The 24,179-nt window shown below is 41.7% G+C and overlaps 1 protein-coding gene across 1 annotated transcript; it reads left to right on the top strand.

Annotated features, from left to right (window-relative positions):
- The first annotated feature begins 336 nt into the window (after positions 1-336).
- On the top strand, positions 337-23,462 carry LOC117443210 (E3 ubiquitin-protein ligase pellino homolog 1-like). The gene is made up of 7 exons (XM_034079166.1): positions 337-511; positions 11,822-12,023; positions 17,414-17,543; positions 18,056-18,157; positions 18,980-19,177; positions 20,367-20,555; positions 21,546-23,462. Exons 2-7 carry the CDS (start codon positions 11,938-11,940, stop codon positions 22,122-22,124), a joined length of 1,284 nt encoding a protein of 427 aa, XP_033935057.1. The 5' UTR covers positions 337-511; positions 11,822-11,937; the 3' UTR covers positions 22,125-23,462.
- Positions 23,463-24,179: the final 717 nt, after the last annotated feature.

Genomic DNA, 24,179 nt, shown 5'->3' with positions numbered 1-24,179 from the left:
TTTACATTGTTACAGCAGAAAAGAGCCAAAGACAGCTTAATGTTACCTAAACAGCATGCATAACATTTCAGATTAAGAAAATTATAATAAAAAAAGTTACACAATTTAATATGTAATACATTCATATTTAATATCTTCTTCGACAATGATTTCACTGATTTAAAGCTGTGTAACCATACACTTCTTAATGTTTTAAGCTGTTTAATATCAGTACTGTGTGTGCCTTCATCACCTTTCTCTTAATATTACCTTCAATGAAATGCTTTCACTGGATTTACGAGCTTTATTTTGAAATGCGTACCGGAAGTAGGTAGAGTTCCCTCTGACGGTTCCACGCAGATCATTTGGTGTTCGTTGAGAGTCAGACCTCTCTCTGTTTGTGTTAAGACTCCTCTGCCGATTAAAACTATCAAACTACCGGAACATTTAGCACCAGAAACAGCTAACACCGTCGGTAACCGGAACGGAAACTCCCCGGTGATGAAACGGCATTAGGACGACCGTAACTTTGGTGAGTTTGGTGTCTAAAAAGTTGTTTGACTACATTTTTAACAACGTTACCAACTGCAGTGTGGAAGTAACATTCACTGAAGTACTGTTCTTAAGTACACATATGAAGTACTTCCTTGAAGTGCCACCTTGTACTAATACTCCAGGACAATTTAAAGGGAAATATTGTAGTTTTTACTTCACTACTTTAATGTTTAAGCTTAGGAAGGTTAGTAGTACCAGAGTGTAGGAATACTCTGTTACAGTAAAAGTCCTGCATTCAAAATGTTGCAGTAGAACAATTGAAATACTCAATTAAAGGACAAGTCTACTTGAGTGAATGTACTTAGTTACTTTCCATCACTGGTAACTAAGTACATTTACTCTTTACTTTATCTTTAATGCGACTTTAAACTACATTTTAAAGGGGAATTGTTGTACTTTTTACTCAACTTTATTTGTCTGATAGCTAAAGTTATATTTCAGATTGATGAATATCCAATGTTCTAAGAATACTGAGGGGTGAAGTATTTTCCTTTTAAGCTAAATAAACATTTTAAACCCCTTTTTTGGATCAGCTATACAATATAAATGGTACAACTGACTGGGAACATTTGCACTTTGACTACTTTCTAATACTTAAAGTACATTTAGGTTATAATAACAACCAAGACTTCGACTTAAGCGTCATTGGGTTTCGTGAAAGGCGCTATATAAATTGAAATTATTATTATTATTATTATTATTATTAAGTACGGTTTTGAATGCAACACTATTACTTGTAGAGGAGTATTTTCACTTAAGTATATCATCTGCATACTTCTTCCACCACTGTAAAATAGTCTCAAACAGTCCGTAATGTTTGTTCAGTAATTAATTCTGAATGTAGCCTTCGTTTTTTTTCAGGGGTGTTTCCACATATAGCCAAGTGTATTTATACTTTTTACTTTGTGTATATCTGCAGTCTGTGGTCCGTTCAAACACTTCTCCAGCAGTGGTTGTGGTTGTCAGGCCGTCCAGCTGGCCTCTTTTGTTGCAGCCTCACAAACTGATTAGCATGCACCGTCCTTTCGGAGCATCTGTCCCCACAGACGCTGCTATTGTTCCCCATTTGAAACTTGAAAGTGTGTGCAACTGTCCACTCATTTTAAAAGCTTATAGACACCCCTTCTCCACGCGCACACGTTGACCTAAAACCTGGAGAAAGTTCGGTCTGAGTGGATTAAAGCTGACAGGGAGGGGGGAGGGTCCCAGTTCAAGCTGTCAATCAGAGCTGAGTGATATGGGTGAAATCAATATGACGATATGAATATATAGTTTAATGCTGTTTTTATAGCGGGTTGCCTTGCCTGTTTAAAACCCCACATCAGCTAAATGTTATTAAATATAATATTACATTTCTGGGTAACAAAGGAACTGTTTATCCATTTTAAACCTTAATATATGATATCCCCTTTTGTTAAGGACATTATCTACTAAGAGACAATTATCACAATATGAGATGATTATCATTTGTGTGGCTTACAACCGCTAATACAACATCTATTGAAGGAACCCGTGTAGAAAGTTAACAGAATTTGAAATTTTTTACATATTTTAAAAGCCTGTTTTACCATTATGCAAGATCATACATTTTAACAGCTAAAATGTGTCAAAATATCACTTAAATAACTCGTATCACAATCTAATATGATAGTGACATTTGCCTCTATCCTAATTAAGACCTTTTCTGATTATTTAGGGAGTTATTCAGGGGTAACAATGTTCAGTATACCATGTTTGGCTATTTTAGAACATAGTGTAGGACCAAATAAGGGATACAAATAGCGACTTATAGTAATTGGATGATAACATATCAGGTGGCTGCTAGAATACCTTCCTTCACCGGCCCCATGGTAATGCATTTGGATGGGAGATTCGTGGCAGTTGGACAAAGAAGTTAGTTTCAAAACCTGGACCTTATATTTTAATGTGATTATGATGATTTTAATATGATATTGATCTTTCTTTAAAGTGCTGCATTATGTCTCTAATCTTTAATTCAAAGATTGATGAGTAACCCAGCTTTGTTAATCTGGATAGACGTGTCCCAATTTAGATCGTTACTCATGTGAAATAATGTGTTTAAACTGTTTACGCCGAGCAGTAATGGGACCAGACTATTGCCTTAATCTGCTCTTAATTGAATTATTAGTGCACACTGAGTGTATTGTCCCTCCAACACACACACACACACACACACCCACACACACACACACACACCACACACACACACACACACACACACACACACACACACACACACACACACACACACACACACACACACACACACACACACACACACACACACACACACACACCCTCCACGTGTTCTCATACTGCCTGTGCTGCAGCACCTCTTTTCACCCTCTGTCTGAAACCAGAGCCCAGTCTGCTCTGATTGGTCAGCTGGCCGGCTCTGTTGTGATGGGTCAACCTGCTTAGAGATGTCCCGCCCCTTAGTCTATCAGTACAATGTGTTGATGCGCTAGCCAATAGAAGCGCGAGTGTTACATAGTGATGTCACTGTCCAATAGGGCTGTGCAATTAATCGTATTTTAATCGCAATTACGATTTTGGCCTGCCACAATTACGAAAACAACATAATCGAAAAAAACCGATTATTTAGCTTTGCTAGGTTGTGACAGTGCACTGCAACATATTTGCTTTTATTTATCATATTTATATATGTTTAGTAGCTTGTTGAAGTACGCTCCAAAAATATTTGTTGATCTTGTTTATTGGTATTTATTATTTTGATATTATTTATTTAAATATATCATTTATTTTATTTATTCGTTTTTCAGTTGAATTCTACATTCAGGGTGATCAACAGTTAAACAGATACTGTTCAAATTATTATTTTAATTTGTTTTAAAGTTCAATAAATGGATGTTTTCAAAGTCAATGAATAATCGTGTTTAATAATCGTGATATCAATTATTGACCAAAATAATCGTGATTATGATTTTTGCCATAATCGCACAGCCCTACTGTCCAATTAAGGCGTTTCAGTGAGGTGTGCAGACCGTTTGCACGCACCAAAACCTACAGGAAAAGGGAACACCCCAAAGAGCTTAATCGGGCCCCTTTAATTCTGAATTGAGGTTATTATCACACAGTTGCCTCATGTTGTGTCGAGCTACAGCGATGGAGTAACCGTGTAAAAGCCTCTCAGTAATCTGGAGGTGTTGGGAAGGGGAGAAGCATTGCAATCCAATAGCAGCTTCAATCGACATGAGTTATTTAGTGTAAACTATCCCTTTGTTTGTTAGAAGACTAGTTTTAAAACCAGAGCTCACAAATGTAAAATGTGTAGCAGCTATCTGCAGAGGCATCGGTTGTTTATGGTTAGTCATGAAGTCAGAATATGATCAGGAACCTGTAGGATGGATAGCTGTGTGTTTAGAGTGATCGCATTGCAGGTGGAAAGGTTTCAGGTCGTTATCTTCTCCTCTGAAGTTAACCGGCTAGGTTACCATGGTGATTTACACCGCCTGTAAGTGAGCCAGCTCTGTGATACCGGAAAAGTTGAGATAAGACCAAACAAAGATGGCTGCTTGACCCACCCCCTCGTGGTGCAGGCCTCAGAGGATGAGAGAGAGACTTGTTGTTTACCTGTTTACCTTGCCTCTCTAAATAAATACTTCTCGGAGCGTACCCCCATTCTGCCTCCGTGTGGTTACCTGTCAAAGGGACCTTTAACATATTAAGGCTTTTATTCAGGGATATAAAGTCACTTTTGCAGATTTCTGTTATTTTCTCTGTTGCAATGACAGTTTGTTGTCTTGCTATTATTGATATTATATAAGCTGTTTCTCTGTAACTTATCTTTCAAATGTATAAGCCCTAACTATTGCTACGGACAGAAATAAGCCTCTCTGGCTCGCTCAGGTTTTCAGATTATTAATATTACATTACATGTCACTTGTTAGACGCTTTTATCCAAAGCGACTTACATGCTCAATTTGGGGTGAGGTGTCTTGCCCAGGGACACAACGACATGCTGACTGCAGTGGGGTTTGAACCTGTGCCCCCCTGATCCCAACACCTACGCACAACCCACTGCGCCACACGTGTCCATAATAATATAATAATAATGGAAAGAGAAAGTAAACCAATAATTACATAAACAACATAAGAATAATCTGATTATTGAGAACATATTAAGAATATGAACATTTATGAAAATAAAATGTATATTAATATAGTAAATTAAAAACCATGGGAACATACACACGGTCATAAGCTAATCAAATAAAATGTGTACGCATAATGTCTTTTTTATACACCTTGTATTATTTTATATAATGACATTAAACAAAAGCAAATAAAAAAATTGCTTGTATTGAAGTCAACAATAAAAACACAAACAGACGCAGTTGTTATTGACATGTGCAAATATTATTTCTACCACAAAAAATATTGTATTTATTCCATTTTTCTTATATATTTTGTCCACATATTTTTACTTTCGGATGATTTTATGTCTTAGATTCTTTTTTTAAATGAATAACATGAAAATAAATATTTAATGGTAAATCAAATCATCGTCAAATACACAAACAGATATTACGTACGGTTACATCTGCAGATATTATTTTCTACCACAAATATATATTATTGTATTTATTAAACGTTAGTTATATTTGATCATTGGTTCGTTTTTTTCGATGGCGCCTTAGATCTAAGATCAACTTCCCTGTAATTGTTGTCTATGATAATAAATAAAAACCAGATTTACATGTAGCCATGGTGATGTTCATACGCTGTGTGGAGCTCCTCGTGTCCACGCAGCTCTGTGTTGCTCCTCACAGAACATGAGATCTGAGTCACAAGCGAGGGATAAAATCAGCTTTGAACATTGTCGGGTGATTCACCTCCATGTCGGACTTGGGGGGGAAGGCGTTGGGTCTTCATCACGAGAGGAAAAGGGGCCACAAAGAGCGGTTGTTGCTGAGGAGTGAAGTCACTTTAGAAGTGGTCCTCTCTATCTGGGCTCCAGTTTCAGGCGCTGAATGGCTCTCTGTCCCTCGGCTGTTCACTGGCTGTATTCATAAGCTCCGGTCATGATGGAGGGCTGAGGCTCTTCTCATGATACACCTCTTTCACCCCGCTGACTCCCAACATGCCGCGGGGTTTCCCTCCCAGGAGGAGGGAAGCATCGGCCTATCACAGCACTGAACTACAGTCTGGGCAGAGGTTAGCCACATGTTGTGCCGCAGACAAAGAGTCAAATCACCCTCTGAGGAATCTTTGTTTTAACCCATAAACTACATAGATACAGTTGGAGGAAATACGTATTTGAACCCTTGCAGATTTGGTAAGTTATACTTATTTCCCACTGTTTTCTTTTTGATATTCTTACTCTCACTGTTCTGCCCACCTTAAGTCATAAGTGTAACGGTACGTCCACACAGCAGCTTTTCAAAAATCTTGAAAATCTTGGACAGCTTGGGGATTTTTTTGCGAGCAACGCGACCAACAACCAATCACATGAATCTCCCGCCCCCGACATACAAAGCAAAAACCCCCGGGGATTTTATGCGAGCAATATATATATATATAAACTCCCCAAACAGGCGAAAACCTACCAGTTCCCCCCCACTGTCTCTGCCACCTCCCTCCATGCCTGGCTCCTCCGGTTTGTATCCCGTTAATAGTTCTGGTCGTAAAGAACCGGGTGATTTTTGCTACCGTAATTTCTCGTTTGGAATATGAGGAGGAAATGAACTGCGGTCTGGCTCTCCCTGCTTACACGCGGTTTGATTGGCTAGCCGCTTCTACTGTCAGATTTGCATAAACGTGTTTGATTGGCTGACGCTTCAGCTCAGCTTCAAAAGTTGAACATTGCTCAACTTTGGAATCCTGGACATCCTGGAAATTCTTCGCTTCGCTCCCCCACAATGCAGTTCGGCGAAAGCGAGGCAAAGTGACGTCATCCCTATTCAAAGTCAATGGGCAGAGAAGCGTTGGAAGCGGTGGAAGATTCTTCTGAAGCTGCTGTGTGGACGTACCGTAAGAGTTTGGCTGGCTGTTTAATCTGTTACATTACATTACATGTCACTTGTTAGACGCTTTTATCCAAAGCGACTTACATACTCAATTTGGGGTAAGGTGTCTTGCCCAGGGACACAACGACATGCTGACTGCAGTGGGGTTTGAACCTGTGACCCCCTGGTCCCAACACATACGCACAACCCACTGCGCCACACGCCTCATGTTCACACTGAGACAGTACAACACAAAGAGAACAGTACACTCACTGTTCAAATGAACATATAGACTGTTAATGTATTTGTAAGTGGGCAAACTTACACAATCTGCAAGGGATCAAATACTTATGTCCTCCACTGTATACAACCAGTGATACGTGTGGCTGTTGAGTCGACCAATCACACATTTCATAGCATCGATCTCCACCAGCGGTCAACATGTCAACAAGTATCCTCCTCCAAATTGCTCTATAGCAATGTTTTAGAAGTGAATTTGAGTCGCTTTGGATCAAAGGTGTCAGCCACATGACATGTAATGAGGAGCTCAGGTCAGACACATTTCATTGCCATTTCTACACTGTAGCTTTGTGCATATGACAATAAAACCTTTGAATTTAATTTGAATGTACCGTAATTTTCGGACTATAAGGCGCACCTGAATATAAGCCGCAGCTAAATTGAATGATGTGTACATATATAAACCGCACTGGACTATAAGCCGCAGGTGTTTTAATGTTTAATTACCATATGTAAGCAGTCCAGCCTTTCGGAACCCGTGGGTGATCGTGGATGTTTTGACACTCCTCCACGCCGTCAGGATCCACTCGCAAACTTGAGCGAAAGTTGCTTTTCGCATGCGACCAGTTTTGATGAATGATTTATCGCCGCTAGTCATCCACGCCTCCCACTGAACGAAGGGTTTGTGCATGAAAACTTCCTTTGCACAAACTGTCTTGCTCTCGTTCTGTCTCTCGGTTCCACTTTTACTTTTGCGCGCTACCTGTCTCACTCTTTTCCGGCCTCCAGCTTTTCCTGCTGGAGCCCGCCGCTTAAAGGTGGCGGGCGCGGACCGGTCATAGAGCCCATAGAGTTAAAGGTGGTGGACTGTAACCTGTAAAATCCATAGATTTAGGAGGTCCCCTAGTGGCCGTTAGCTGTACAAATCCATAGATTAACCGCACCGTTAAGCCGCAGGGTCGAAAAATGGGGAAAAGGGCGCGGCTTATAGTCCGAAAATTACGGTAATGTAATATGGAAGGCGTTGTGTGGCAGTGGGTTTGTGCGTTGGTGTTCGGATCAGGGGGTCAAAGGTTCAATAAGTGAGTATGTAAGTCGCTTGGATAAAAAGCGTCTAACAAGTGACATGTAATATAACACAGATATACAGAGGTTCAATACAAAGATAGCTGAGCATTATATTTTTCTAAGCTAACCTGTGGTAGAAGAAGTGTTCGGGGCTTTACTTGAAGGTCCATTGGCTGGGATTTCATGGGATTTATTGATTTAAAGTAGTCCCCTAAAACTAAGAATCAGTCTTTTTGTTGTTGACTTGTTGTTGTACCGCCAAGTACGTTCATTTACGGTGGACAAACCCTGACGCATCTAATCTTGTGATCAGTCTAGCTACTTGGTGATGATATAACCAATCATCTGTAAACTTAGTTCCTGTTGACGTTCAGTAACAAACAAACAATTTTTCGCATCATTTGACTGATTACTTAGAAAACGTGATGATGAAAGGTTTCTGGGTAGATGTGTCCTTGAGGTTAATTGAGGCCAAGTTGTTTCAGCGCAATGGTAACACAGAATCATGATTATCATCTTCACCCTCTCTTCGTCAAACCACACCCGACACTAATTCTTGGCACGGCTTGTGTTTCCTGTCGTTAGACTTTTAGATGTTATCTCAGATGTCTGTTGGCGGCTTCAGAGTGGAGACTTGTTGCTGCTGAGGGGACGGTTTGAGTGGGGGTGTTGTAGAAGAAGCTGCTTGGAAGTAGGCTAATGAAATGTCAGGAACTTGGTGTCCATGAAGGTCTGCAGAGATGATAATCAAAAGGTCAACTCGAGTTGCAGATGCTTTCCCTCTGACTCTCAACACGATTCAACATCTGTAATATCCCAATTTGAACCACAACCTTTAACTAACCCACTTCATTCTCGGCATTCAGTTTGATTACATATTCAAGCTTATCCAGCCAATCTTTTTCATTTGAGAAGGATGTTGTCTTTAAGCTGCGTCATTTTGAGAATCAGTCATCTTTTATTTTGTGTGTGAGATTTTCTTCTGATAAAATTACATTTGCTATTCAAATATTGTTACATATGAAACATCCTGTTTACCGTTCTTCTTTTTAAATTCATCAGTGGACTCAATGATAAAGACGCTGCCCACACTTCTGTAGAAACCAGCACACATCTGGAGACATCTAGTCCATTTAACCGTGCGTTGGTGTTTTGAGGTCAAAATACAACGTCTTTACACGAAAACAAGTTCAGTGAAATGCTTCTTTCTGAAAAAGACAAGCCGGTGTAAATGTTCCTTTTGAAATGTTACAGAAAAGCAGAACGACTGTCTGGGAAGTTGCAGCTAATGTCTAAAATGGTGTTTTTTCAAATATTCCCCAAAAGAAGATGTGGTGTGGTCGTGTATATAATTTAAAGTCAGAGATGCACATTGCTTGGAAAGACATTCTGGTCTTTTTCATTAGACTTTTTAAAGGTTTTTCTTGACTAAAATGCCTCAAACGAATTAAGCCTTTCGATGAATAGAAGCCAAACACTTAGCCTGTGTTAATCTGAGTTGAAGTGGAAGTGATTTGAATAACATCGTTTTAGTGAAAATGCATCTGTTTGGGATGTAGTGAGTTCATAACAAGATGAACTCGACTTGCTTTGTACTGCATAAGTTGTGTGAGAGTTCATAGACCGATTTACTACAATTATGGCGCATTTCCACTGCAGCGCGGTTTAAGCGTGCCGTGCCAAACCCGGCCCGGTTTAAAATGCGTGTTTTCTGAATGGAGATCGGCTAAGCTAACGCAGTATATGCTCCGACCGTCCACACTCACAACAACGGCCTACAGACATAAATAAACCAGCGACTGTATTCGCCATGACACAGGCAGTCTGTGGTTTGTACTTGTTTCACTTCTGTCTAGTTTCTGAACAGATATGAGGAGCTGTGAGCTCTGAGTGCTAACGGCTAACGGCTGATGTTGGTTTTGTGTTTCTCATTGAAGATGACGTCACGGCTACGCCTACACTGCGTTACTATAGATCAGGGGGGTCAAACTCAATTTCATCACGGGCCACATCGGCATCATGGTTGCACTCAAAGGGCCGGTTGTAACTTTAAGACGATATAAATATACATATATAAATATTTAATATATATAAAATAATGTATTATATTACATTATTGCCTCTGCATTGGATTATTATCGGATAGGGTAATAACTTCATAATTAACTACGTCTGAAAGCAGAAGTCTAGGGCAAACAATTGCAAGTCTCTTTCAGTGTGCATGTCCCAAAATGATTTAAAAAGAAAAGCCAAATTCTGAAAAAAACAAGTGACATTTAAAAAAAAAAAAAAAAAAAGTCTAATTTGAGATGCATTGTGGGACATGTAGTTTATGGGCAATGTGCTTCTGTAAAGCGGCCTGTAACTGTATATGAAACATATGATATTCTTTGCAAGCTCTTGTGGGGCCACATGAAATGAAGTCGCGGGCCGGATTTGGCCCCCGGGCCTTGAGTTTGACACCCCTGCTATAGATACTGCGTTACTATAGATACTGCGTTACTATAGATACTGCGTTACTATAGTTACTGCCCCAGCTACTAAACTGTAATGGAAACGCAGTATAAAGTGAGCCGGGCCTAACGATACCGTACTAAGCCTTGCGAGGCCCTGCAGTGGAAATGCGCCATTAGATTCCTCGTTCACCTTAAACACATGAGCTAAAAGCAAAGGTTTCTTCAAGAATTGAAGGTAACATTGGGTATGTTATTACAATTTTTAAAAGGGAGTTTTCTGGGTTTATTCCTTTGAAACTTGCTATTTGACCCTCCATTAAGAAAAGGTGCCTTAATGGAGGGTCTCCTATTTTAAAAAAAAAAAAAAAAGAAAAGAAGGGATTTCTACCAGTTGAGTATTATGACCCTCTAACGAGAAACACTCGCCAACACCAGAATATATGAAAGTCAATTTATCTGAACCCTAAACCCTCTTTGGTTTCCAACAGGTTGATTCGTCATCACAGCGTGAGTCCCTCGTGGGTTTTAGTGACGTTGGGTCCTCTTCGGCCTCTGGACATCTGAGTTGTGCGTCTGAGTGACACTCGGCTTGTTTTTATTCACGGCACAAAGCATTATAACATCAGTCCCAGTGTGACGCTGTGAGTCACCCCGTCACGAACACTCTCTTCACAACGCTGCTCAGTGTCCGGCAGTGAATTCAGACATTGTCTGCAGCACAGACGCAATACAAAGAGTGTGTGGGTGTATTGTAGGAACCAATGAATGATGGTGTGTTGAAGCCTCTGTGTTTGTATGAAAGTCTAAAAAGTTATTTCCATTTTAAATGTAAGACACAAAGTGAAGCTTTCTCTGTAAAGTTCAACTTTATCTTAATAAGTACTTCAAGAATTATAAACATGTTTTTCTACAAAACCCTTTTTCATTCAACACAAAAAGCCAAAGATCGTACGCTTTACATGTGACTCGAACATCACAGCTGAAAAAGGTACTTTCTCCGTATAAAACCGCCTTAAATGGCTTTTTAAATGTGGAATTATGGGCTTAAGTCTGACCAGATATTTGGTGGTTTTAATATCAGGCACAAAGAACTCATTTATCTGAGGACAGTATGGTTGTATTGTAGCAGGACATAATAGTGTTGTGTTGCAGCCTCTGTGTGTGTGTGTTTGTATGAATGTCTGAACATTGTTTTTACATTTTAAATGAAATATCCCCGGTGTCAAAAAGCACTTTGAGAATTTCTCCAAACTCATTTTAGGTCCAACAAAGAAGTCAAAGATCTTACATTTTAGATGTTATTTTAACATACCGGCAAAAAGAAGAACTTTGCCTGCATGCAATGTTCCTACATTGCTATTCAAATGAGCAATTACGTGATACATGTGTAAATCTGACCAGATATTTGATTCAGGCACTATGAACACATTGTGCCGGGGTCCAGATCCCCAGTGTAAAGACTTGGTTGTATTGTAGGACCAAATAAAAGTAGAACTGTATAGTCAAAAGTACTTCTTCTTCTTCTGTCTGCAGGTGATGAGTGTAGCGGTGCTGATGGAGACGCTCTGAGGGTGACACTGGGAAAGTCCTCACCCTTCCTCCTCCTTCCTCACTCTTCCTCACCCTTCCTCCCGCTGAAAGCTGCACACATGTTTTCTCTCGGTCAGGAAAACATCCCCTCCTCCCCGGCCTCCACCAAAGGACCAGTGAAATATGGAGAGCTCATTGTTCTGGGGTAAGAAGCTTTCTCTGCTGCGGTTTAAAGCGTCTGAATCATCGACGCCGAGCTGTTCCGGTTCTGCTGGTTTGAGCCCTCAACAATGTGCACTTTACTGCTGACCATTTCATTGAGTGGAGAACAGCTTCTGTTTTTACATCTGGCTCCGACTCCACAGTTCACAAAGTAAAGTGTCATGTACAATTTGATTTGAATACTAAGTGTTGTCATTTCCTTGTTTTAAAGGCTGCGTTATAAAGTGTTGTCTTTATCCACTAAGTCATTATATCCACATTACTTAAAAAAGATTGTGATATAATCCATATTGCTCGGCTCCGTTTAAGATAGTTATACTGTATACGACAGTTAACACTTGTGCTGCGTTCACACCGGACGCAATGCGCTTCACTCTAAACCGCGGATGTCAGCTGGGTTTACTCGCATCATTCAAACAAGACGCCCTGGCTCGGGAGCTACAACAAGATGAACATATTTGACCGTGATTTAAATGTAATACACGTTTCAAAATGATGCCGAAGTGACAACATACTGATACCGGTTAGTAAAAACCATGAACTAATGCTTTGACTAGTCTACAGACAGACGGCAGGCGGAAAACCTTTTTAAAATGCGTGTTTTCTGAATGGAGATCGGCTAAGCTAACGCAGTATATGCTCCGACCGTCCACACTCACAGCAACGGCCTACAGACATAAATAAACCAGCGACTGTATTCGCCATGACACAGACAGTCTGTGGTTTGTACTTGTTTAACTTTTGTCTAGTTTCTGATAGGGGTGCAACAACTAATCGACTTAATCGATTAAAATCGATTACCAAATTAGTTGCCAACTAATTCAGTCGTCGATTCGTTGGTGACGTCATCACGTGTGTTTTACACCCCGTTAAGCTCTAACTTTATTGGTCTTTTTATCGGTACTGGAGACATTTAAAAAATATATGTCATTGTATTGCTACAAAGACATTATATCGCAGTCTTAGTGTCGCCAACTCGTTTCTAATATGCAAAAAGACAAACAAATGCGTCTATGATGTATTTTCGATCTTTCTCTCCCCCGCCTGCTTGCGAGGGGGCGGGGCAGTTTACACACGGGCAGCTGCAACATGCAGCAACACACACACACACACACACACACACACACACACACGTGGGAGATGGCGGAGAGAACGCGCTCCGAGGTGGTTAAACTTTACCCGTCTCGATGTGGAGAATGCTCGTTACCAAAAGTGGAATAAGAGTTTAGCATGTAAGGGCGGTAACACGAGCTATTTGTCTAAACATTTAGCAAAAGTGCTCCACATCCAGACGGAGGAATGCACCGGGTTCCACTGTCTTTCTAGTAGCTCTGTAGCCCCGTCCACGAGGAACGTTTCCACGTCAGGTGTTATGTATGCTAGCAGCAACACACGGAGCTAACTACATTATACAAACATAATGATTAGAGGTAACAGAGTTATTTGCGGACTTTTGGTGACAGAGCCTTCAGTGTGGCACCCCCCACCCTCTGGAACTCTCTCCCCCCGAAATCCGCAGCGCCCCAACCCTGGACATTTTCAAAAAAGCCCTCAAAACGCACCTTTTCACCAAGGCTTTCCCCACTGTATAGTTAGTTTAATAGGTTTATTTGTCCGCTACTTCCCCCCCCCCCACCCCCTTAACCTGTCTGCCTTTTTTCCCCTACTCCCCCCTCCTACCCGACTTGTAAAGCGACCTTGGGTTTCCTGAAAGGCGCTATAAAAATATTATATATTATTATTATTTAGTTTGTTAAAGTTTCAGCTATTCTTATATTTACAGTTGTGTCATCAGATTATTTAATACGATTTGTTAAAACACTGTTGTTTCTTTTGATGTGAAATATTATTTATTTAATTTGAATAAAAAGCAATGTTAGTTTTGTTCACAATTTAAGTTATTTCAATAATATATTTATTTTGGAATCAAGTATTCATCTTTATTGTCTTCATTGTTAGTTTCCACATGCCTAAAACAACCTCAAGCTAAATCTAAAAGTTGATGGCTAAATAAGAGCGTTTGAGAAATTGTGCAAGGCATACAGTAATAGTCCGAATAGTCGATTAATCGTTTCATTAATCGATAGATTAATCGATTATCAAATTAGTCGTTTGTTGCAGCCCTAGTTTCTGAACAGATATGAGGAGCTGTGAGCTCTGAGGGCTAACGGCTAACAGCTGATGTTTTCTGGTTCTACGTCAGTGACGGCAGGCTGAGATCCTCACCGCTGATTGGCTACCGCAAGATCGCGTGTAACTCGAGCGTTCAACCCCCTTCAACCGCCTCAATCGTGCCGCGGAATTCGCGTCCACGGCTTCATGCTCGCCGTCGGAGTGAATTCACGTCTGTCCGCGTCTCTGCATTGACTTTACATGTAATCGCGCCGCCCCCAAACGTCGCATCGCGTCCGGTGTGAACGCAGCGTTAGCTTTACTCGTGTATCAGGAAACTTTTCATCGAGTGATCGAAACTCATCTTTGAGATGCTCTCGGGGCTTTACGAGACCCACCAATGGGATAGAATAGATGAGAGTAAATCTTTCTCCTCCACCAGGATGCAGATTTGTATTTGTAATCATCCCGGCTACAGATGGGAGTAATCTGCTGTACCTGAATGTGTGAGTAACCTGTGAACATCCAGAGGGACCGCGCTTTATTCACGACAGACTCACAAACACTACCATGTCATAGGGCTGACTACTTTTATACTTTCAAGGAAATGATAACACATTTTTTGGTAGTTTCTAGAAATGTTCTTCAAAAATGTTTATCATTCAACACAAGAAGCCCAATATTTTACAATTCAAATGTCGTTTTTCACAAGCATTGTAGTGGCTTTTTAACTTCATCCACACTGTTATGGAAATCTAGGACCCAACACTGTGGAGTACAAGTCAAAGTGATCAAAACAAATAAATGGTGAATCAGACAGAACCGTCTTTCTAGTTATTTATTTGAAGCTTCAAATAACATAAGATACAATGAAAAAATAGACACCGGTCTCACAGAGCATAGAATAGTCTGCGTGAGTGTGCGCCATACAATGTGGCAGCAAAGCTTATATAGGAAAGGAGTGGGAACGTTAGAAATCTGTCTTCACACGGGCACATTGTTGTTAGACATCTTCTGTCCTTGAGCGGTAGATAGCATAACGGTTCTCAGAGTAGGGAAGTTCTTGTGTGACTGTGTGTGAGACTCCCAGTAGCCAAAGCAGCTCTGTGGCCTTGAAGCGCCTGGGAATAAACCCCAAGTAGAGATAGATGGAAGAAAACAGTACATCTCAGGAAATGAGAAGCATTTGGTTTAAGCATATAAGGATATAATAAAAATGTCCACTACAATACTCAAGCCACTGAGGGACGGGAACGGGAGAACTAAGTTCGGACGCGTGTTCCAGATGACAAAGCAATGTCCATACGAGTGTATATCTTTCAATCCATCGATCCTTTTATTTTGTTGTCCATATAGCCTTTCTGTTACCACTCAGATACCAATATATGCACGGCAGCCACGCTGAATGCAAACAGGTGTAACACACACAGCTCCTATTGACACGACTTCGGCCGACACGCTCGAAAACTGTTTGCTTCCGTCCCAAAACATCTACACACACACACACACACACACACACACACACACACACACACACACACACACACACACACACACACACACACACACACACACACACACGTAAATACTCCATCTTGTGTAGAAAGTGCATCATTAATTAAACGTCCAGATAAAATACAAACAAAGACACAACAAGCGTACATAAGCAGCCAGACAACAATGTGTATGGCTGCTGAGTGTATGAGCTTGTGAGCTTGTATACAATTGGCTTAAACGGTTTTGTTAATCAGTAGTTATAGGATTAAAGATTCAAATTTGACCACTTTTTAAATGGCAGCTTATATGATACTCGACACTACTATGAACACATCCGGTCCTGCACATGTATTAAGGTGTGACACCCTGCTGTGTGAGGTCTCAGCACTTGAAGCCTTTGACCTAAACGTATGGGTCTGTATTTCATCTGTAGGAGAATGCCCACACTTTGCACAAGTTGCTTCAAATGGGAAAACCCTTTTAGTGCAGATAAGAATGTGACATTTCTCCAGATAAAAAAGACTGAATAGATAACTTTCGTTTGATCTCAGCGGGACTTTAGTACAGTACGAGATAGTTCAGAAGCCGCGCCTGGTCCAGCTCGACGTGTAGACGCTCCACCGCAGAGAAGAATGCAGCTCGCTTCCTGCCTGAAGGCCTTTCACTGCGGACTCAGAGACACGGCAGGAGAGTCGTGGCTGCTGTGGTTTCAGACCTTTTGTTTGCTTTCGTATCGCATGTGAAACCCAACAGTCTGGGAGACCATGTAACTGACAATTACACCGCTCGCAGGGTGTCATTTTAAAGAGACGTATAGTTTGAGAACAGAGGCAGTGGAGCCACAGTGGGTGTGTCTAAGAAAAGGAGGCGGGTGCACTTTATCTGAAACGCAGGAAGTTGGCATGGAAGAATGGCTTCGCTCAAATGTGTATCTGACCTGAGCCTGGCTCTGCAGATAACCTCCAGACAAACACTCCTAATTAAACCTCCAACAGATTCATAGCTTTCATAGTTTTCCTTTTGACAATAATGTGCAAAATGTAGTTGACCCACCAGGCTCAAAATGTAGTTGACCCACCAGGCTTCCTGTCTCCAGTGGAAGCTGCGAAATGATGTTTGGGGAATCTGCCTGTTGGGTAGAAAGGGCCACGACTGTTTCGCTGATCAGACAAGCAGAAGGGGTAGAAGAGCTTTGACACACACTTCCAATAGATTAAAAACAGATACCAAAATGGATTCTACTTTTCTAAAACGTGTAGCTTTTTTATTTGACCCAAGTATAAATTGGTTAAAGAATAGAATGTATATCTAATGGCAAAAAGACAACGGATGATACCTCGCCTCAGGTTGGTTAAATGACCAATCGGGTGGGTGTTTCGGACGTGGAACACAACGTCTTGTTGTTCTTGGCTTGAGGGTTTTATTGACAAGATTTTGATAGTTACTCTGTGACTTGCTAAACGATGATTTTATCCCACCTTATATCCACTTTAATGTAGAGAACCCCCCCCCCCCCCCCCCCGGAGGGAAGAAGGCTGCAGACTTCCTGACTGAGCGCCTGTGGTTTCAGGCCTTTTGTTAGCGTCTGTGTGAGGAACTGAAACCCTGCACTGTCACGCCGTTTCACTGAAGTGTATAAACCACGGTTGAGCTTCTGTTAGTAGATTTAAATGACCTTAATATGTGCTTTTACACGTTTAACTTGTTCACTTCCAGGTGCACTCTGTGCAGATTGTAATCAGATGTTTCCCATGTTGTGTTCAGGTGTAATGGCTCTCTGCCAAACGGTGACAAGGGGAGGAGGAAAAGCCGCTTCGCTCTGTGTCGCAGGAACAAGGCCAACGGCGTGAAACCGAGCACCGTGCACTCCTCGTGCACGCCTCAGGCTGCCAAGGTGAGCGCTTTGAACTCGGGTAGAGAACATCGGGTACTATGACGGGGAGCGCAGAGGACAGGACCTCTCAAAGTTCATAGAAGAAGACCGAGGGGATTCACGCTCTTGGATATCACTGATTTACTGTGGTCGTGTGGGGTACCTGCAGTTAACTAATAAGACATGGAAACACTTTATTTTATTTACATTTGGATCACAGTGTTGTAGTTTCCTGCCAAATGAGTTCGATGGGTTCTGTCAGACGGACCGAATCAAGACTTTTCTAATGTTCTGTTTGCATCTCTCCGATAGCAGCAGTCATTAAGCATCAACTGCAGTATAACAGATGGTTACAAACATGTAAACGCTTTCTATCTGTTCTGTTTCTGTTACATTAGATTTTCTTCGCACTTCTGTTGCTCTGTTAAAGCCTCACTGCATCATTAATGAAATATACTATCATTGAAGAATAGCAGGTGTGTTTGTCATATCTTAAGCGCATTCTTAAAAGTGCCTCTCTTGTGTTTGTGCAGGCGGTGAGCAACAAGGAGCAGCACAGTATCTCCTACACTCTGTCCCGGGCTCAGACGGTGGTGGTGGAGTACACGCAGGACGGCAGCACGGACATGTTCCAGGTCCGTAGCATCGACTGACTCTACCCGACGCTCCGGCAGATTCACAGATCACAAACCACTAAATGTAGCCTTTCGTGATCTATCTTTGTGTTTCTGGAAAGCTAAAAAAGGATTACACAACTACCTACAAGTCAAGCTGTATGCCTTTTCTGTTCGTGAGAAAGAAAAGCTACAATTAATGTTCTTATGCATGTTTCTTTTCGATCACCGTGCTTTTGAAATGTTGCACACTTTTTGGCTCGTGGCAGAATGTCCTTAACCCGTGGAAGACCAAATGAAACTCGTGAGAAACCACATTTGAGGAATTGGAAACTGAAATGGGAATCAACACGGCTTCAAAGAAACGGCTTTGATAACAATTCCAGAAATTAATGTTCAGAAAAAGCCACGTTGACATTTGTCGTTGCTCAATAACTGACATCCGTAAAAAAGTTTGGTCGAATGTTTTATCCGAGGAACTGCAGATTGATTCCATACCCAATATATCTTATGGCTCAATATGTGAAGAATGAAAAACAGTTTTAGTTTTCTTTGACGACATCTTTACTGAAAGGGAGCTCGGAGGGACTATACTTTTTTTTGGGGGTAGTGCACTTTATCGACCGTTAACATGAGACAGTTGGGAAGGAGAGGCCACTTCATCGACTCACTGTCACAATGTACATGACACTATACAGAAGTATCTGCAGCAGTTTCACACACTCTTAGGTACCATCAATTATTTTATATAAGGCGTCTTTGAGCATCAGGAAAAGCGCAATATAAATCCCATGTATTATTATTATTATTATTATTATAAACCCTGCCTGTGCTTCCTCACAGATCGGCCGCTCCACAGAGATTCCCATTGACTACGTGGTGACGGACACGCTGCCCGGGGGTCAGATCCAGGTGGACGGCCAGACGGTTCAGAGCACCATCTCCCGCTTCGCCTGCCGCATCATCTGCCAGAGAGACGCTCCGTTCACCGCACGCATCTACGCCGCCGGCTTCGACTCCTCCAAGAACATCTTCCTCGGGGTAGGCTGCAGCAGCTGGGGCTGCTCGAGGGGGATACTGCTCTGTGTCGATACGACCCACGTTGTTAGGCTACATTTAATTTAACAGACATTTTTAGAGGAACAGGGCACTACTTGTTGACACATTCTGTACCGTTACCCAGTACTTTGACCCATCACAGTCCCCCTACTTCCACTCCTACTGCTATGTATTTAATTTTTACTTTATTATTTGCCCCTTTTTGTTTCTTTGTTTCTTTGTTTGTTCAGCTTGTAAAGCGGCCTTGGGTCCCTTGGAAGGCGCTATACAAATGTAATCTATTATTATTATTAGTTGTTCCAGCAAAAGTACAGAGGAAAAAATGTACTATTTAAATAAGAGGCACGCATACAATTATGAATATAGAAATTACACAAATTACAAGTAAAGAGAAGTACACATCCAGGTGGACAACAACAAGTACCAGCAACAGTTTTTTTTTTTAAATAAGTGTAGCATGTAGAAAGTAGAAGATGCCATCGAGAGGCCAAGTCCCTCCCTTTCCTCCATGGGACCTTATTTCTGAAAAGTGATGTATTGAAGTCAATGGAGAGAGAAAACGTATCGTTCGATCCCGTTTGAATTGTGCCACGAATTACACACATGATGTTCGTCAATCTTAAATAATAATTTCCATGTAAAAAAAAAGTCACAGTTTGTCGTAAAACTGTTGAAATATAAGACTATGAAAAATACGCAACTAGAAAGACTACAAATCCCAGAGTCCCGGTCCCGCATGCTGGCTCTCACGAACCGACTCACTCCCCTTGTGTGTGTGCAGCTCTCAACGTGCCCAGACTTGTAGTGATTTTCACCTCTTTTAATACTTTCCGCCTCGTTCTGAAAGAAAGAAATATTCCAACGTGTCGGCCGTCTGGGTGTGTGGTGCGAGATGGGAGATGTAGTTCATTGAGCGGTTTCACACAAAGTTTTACCACACATTTTTATTTTGCAAAATGATCTTTTAAATTGACAAACATCATATCTGTAATTCGTGGCACAATTCAAACGGGATCGGAAGATAATCTTTCTCTCACCATTGACTTCAATACATACCTTTTCTGAAATAAGGTCCCATGAAGCTCAACTGGAAAGGGAGGGGCTTCACCTCTCTAGATCGTGTTATGTGTTCTGTGTAATAACGGGTCATATTTTTAAACTTTTGTCTCAGGAGAAAGCCGCTAAATGGAGGATGCAGGACGGTCACATGGACGGACTGACCACCAACGGGGTTCTGGTGATGCACCCCCGACAGGGCTTCACCCAGGGCTCCAAACCCGGCCTGTGGAGGGAGATCTCCGTCTGCGGAAACGTGTTCACGCTGAGGGAGACCAGGTCCTCTCAGCAGAGGGGCAAGATGGTGGGTGAGCCTTCCTCTGCGTGGGAGCTGCAGATAGTTATAACAAACATGTAGTTATTCATCCTGGGCCTTTGTCAGTGCATCGATATCTGTCTTACTGCCACCATCTGTGGATCATCAGAAATGCACCAGAGCAAAGTTGAGTGTGACTCGTGTAAATGAACAATGGAAGCTTTAAGAAGGGCATCATATGTTCCACTTCACACTTTAAGAGAACTGCTGTTTATGTAAACTAAATAATAACCATTAAGTTCAAGAAGATGTTTAAGAGGCAGAAAACCGCTCAAGCTTTCTTTCGTGACAATAAAAAAAAAAGCAATTCCAGCAACTGTTTCGTCTAGATAGATATATACTTTCATCAAATAGTTTTTCAGAATTTCTTCCCTCATGTTTATAATACCTATGTATTTATTTTTTTCCATTGTCTTCGTTTGTCATTTATCTTTAAGTTGGATGCAGCAGTGTTGCCCCCAAAAAAGATCCTTGTGGACAATTAGGCATATTTTCTAAATCGTTTTTTATCGTATCGTATCGTATCGTATCGTATCGTAGCGTAGCGTAGCGTAACGTAGCGTATCGTATCGTATCTTGTCGTGTATTAATCTTGTCGTGTCATATATTAAGCGTCTTTGAGTTGTGAAAAGCGCTATATAAATAAAATGCATTATTATTATTATATTGCATCTTATCGTTGCATCAGATTATAGTATATCTTGTTGTGTCGTATCGTATCTTGTTTTTAGCACTTTGAGATTTGTCTTGGCAGATGAGAAGCGCTATATAAATTAAATATATTATTATTATTATCGTATCGTAGCATATCTCATCTTGTTGTGTCTTGTCATATCGAGTTGTTTATTGTGTCATATTGCTTCGTATTGTCTTGTCATGTCCTATCGTTGTATCGCGTCATATCTCCTCTTATTCCGTCCTTATCTTATAAAAGACAGGATTCATCGTCATACTGTATATCTGCTCCTCTCTCTCCAGATGGAGCCGGAGTGTAACGAGCTGGTGGACGGCTCCCTGGTGGACCTGTGTGGAGCGACCCTGCTGTGGCGCACGGCGGAGGGCCTCGCCCACACCCCCACCGTCAAACACCTGGAGGCCCTGAGGCAGGAGCTGAACGCGGGGCGGCCGCAGTGCCCCGTGGGCCTCAACACGCTCGCCTTCCCCAGCATGCGGCGCAAAGACGTCCTGGACGAGAAGCAGCCGTGGGCCTACCTGCGCTGCGGACACGTGCACGGATACCACGGCTGGGGGGGCCGCCGCAACCCCGAGGTGGAGGCGGAGTGCCAGGAGAGAGAGTGCCCCATGTGCCGCACGAGGGGCCCCTACAAGCCCCTGTGGCTGGGCTGCGAGGCGGCTTTCTACCTGGACGCAGAGCCGCCCACACACACATTCATCCCCTGTGGACACGTGTGCTCGGCGAAGACGGCGGCGTACTGGAGTCAGATCCCGCTGCCGCACGGCACACACACCTTCCACTCTGCGTGCCCCTTCTGCATCGAGGCGCTCAGCGGGGAGGCCGGCTGCATCAGACTCATCTTCCAGAGCCCGCTGGACTAGAGACCCCTCAGACTGCTTGGCTGGAGAAAAGAGTGTCCTCGACCACCAATGAGAAATGGACTGTACTTATACAGCGCTTCATCCCGTCTTTACGACCCCTCGAAGCGCTTTACAAGTTCATCGACATCCACCCATTCATACAGAGCAGTGTACCTTACTCTAGGAACTAACATTCGTACACACTCACAACTCAGGGTTCAGTATCTTGCCCAAGGATACATCGACATGTTGACTGCTCTGGCTGGGATCGAACCCACGACCTTCTGGTGGAAAGACGCCCGCTCGCCCTCACAGCCACCGTCGCCCATAAATACAGTTACAGTAGTTTGACTGTTGTGTAAACGAGCAGTGAAAGAATATCCGTCTCTTCACACTTTAAGAGAGTTATTGTTTAACAGTAAACTAAATAACAACCATTGCCTTCAAGAGGATGCTTAAGAGGCAGTACACCGCCACAAGCTTTCTTTCAGTACAGTAAAATAAAGGAGACGCCTCAGACTGCTTGTCTAAACAACAGAAAAACGAGTTCTTTCTATAACTTAATTTTGTATAACTTAATTTAACTTAATTTCCGAGCAATAGAAATACACGTATTGGGTATGATTCAGGCTTTCTTTGTTGTCCTCCTCTGAAGCGGTGAATGTTCCTCCCTGGTCTGAACTGTGAATGGCAGTTAATGTATTCCCTGTAATTGTCACACTTTGCAAAATCATCCCGCCTTACCGAAACAACAGAAGGCACAGCCATGAGTCTGTTTGATCACTTAATGTTGAGCAATATAAATACATATATTGGGTTTTTGATTCAGGCTTTGTTGTCCTGTTCACGTGGTGAATGTTCTCCCCTGGACTAAACGGTGCTGATTGCCTCACACTCTGTCCTCGCCTTAAAGTCCACGAAAGTTGAGGAAATGGCAGTTAATGTATTCCCTGTAATTGTCGCACTTTGCAAAAATCATCCTGCCTTGTCTGAAAAACATAACCGAGTCCTTTTGATAACTTAATTTAACTTAATTTTGAGCATTATACAAACTTGTATTGGTTTGATGCCTGCCCTCTTTGGAACGTGTGTAAGGCTTTGTTGTCCTCCTCTTAAGTGGTGTTCTTCCCTGGACAACACTGTGATGATTTGCCTCGCTCTTTATTTATTCCTTGACCTCTTCAGTAATGTGTTTGTAAATCAATGCAATATCTAACGGCCTTAAACGGAAATGGACACTAAGACACGATCACAGTTTGGTTTTATTGTCTTTGGTCTATTTGTTTTTTTAAGGCTTTTCTATGGGGAAAAAGGGAAATGTAAACATGTTGGGGAATAAACTAATATTTCTGTATTTAATTATTGTGTGGGAAATCGAGTGAGCTTCCTCTGCAATGTGGTTGTCTGTCTGAGCACAGAAATGCTGAGTCTCATGATCCTAATTCCAGCTTTGTTTCATAACACACATATATTTCTTGGGGAACGTTTTAATCTGCGGTCTTGTGACTTGAAACACAAATTCAGACTGAGTTTTTAAACCAAATAAAAGTGCAATACAGACAAGAAATAAAAACATAAATGGCGCCATCGTGAGGCCAACGTGAGTAAATTTACAAGCTACCCTGCAGTATACAAAGTCTTTCAGACTAGCTGCTCCTTTACCAGCTTTGAGAACACTTTAATGATCTATTATTATAAAACATATCATATATATTATTCTGAAATGGACCAATCTGCACAATGACTACTTTTACTGTCGCTACTTTCACTATATTTTGATGCTAATTAATACGTAAAGAGTCGTGCTGCACGGCCGGACTTATCTCAGCCAATGAAAGCTCTGCATGCATCCCCTGGATATTATTTTTATTTACTGCTTGAATCGTGACGCGATGTTAACAGAGAGAACAGCTGTGAGGTCCGTGCAGAAAGAAGAGCAGTGTGTATAATATATATCACTCAGTATAACAGACCTACATTACTCTCTGTATTTGCTTTAGTTTAGTAGATATCTACAAACAAAGAGTCGATATTTTTCAAGACCATTTAGTGCTTCACATAATAAAATACACAACG

This window comes from Pseudochaenichthys georgianus, unplaced genomic scaffold, assembly GCF_902827115.2.
Source record: "Pseudochaenichthys georgianus unplaced genomic scaffold, fPseGeo1.2 scaffold_554_arrow_ctg1, whole genome shotgun sequence".
Lineage (NCBI taxonomy): Eukaryota > Metazoa > Chordata > Actinopteri > Perciformes > Channichthyidae > Pseudochaenichthys > Pseudochaenichthys georgianus.
Note: the sequence above shows the minus strand (reverse complement) of the source record. Positions and strands in the feature narration are given on the sequence as shown.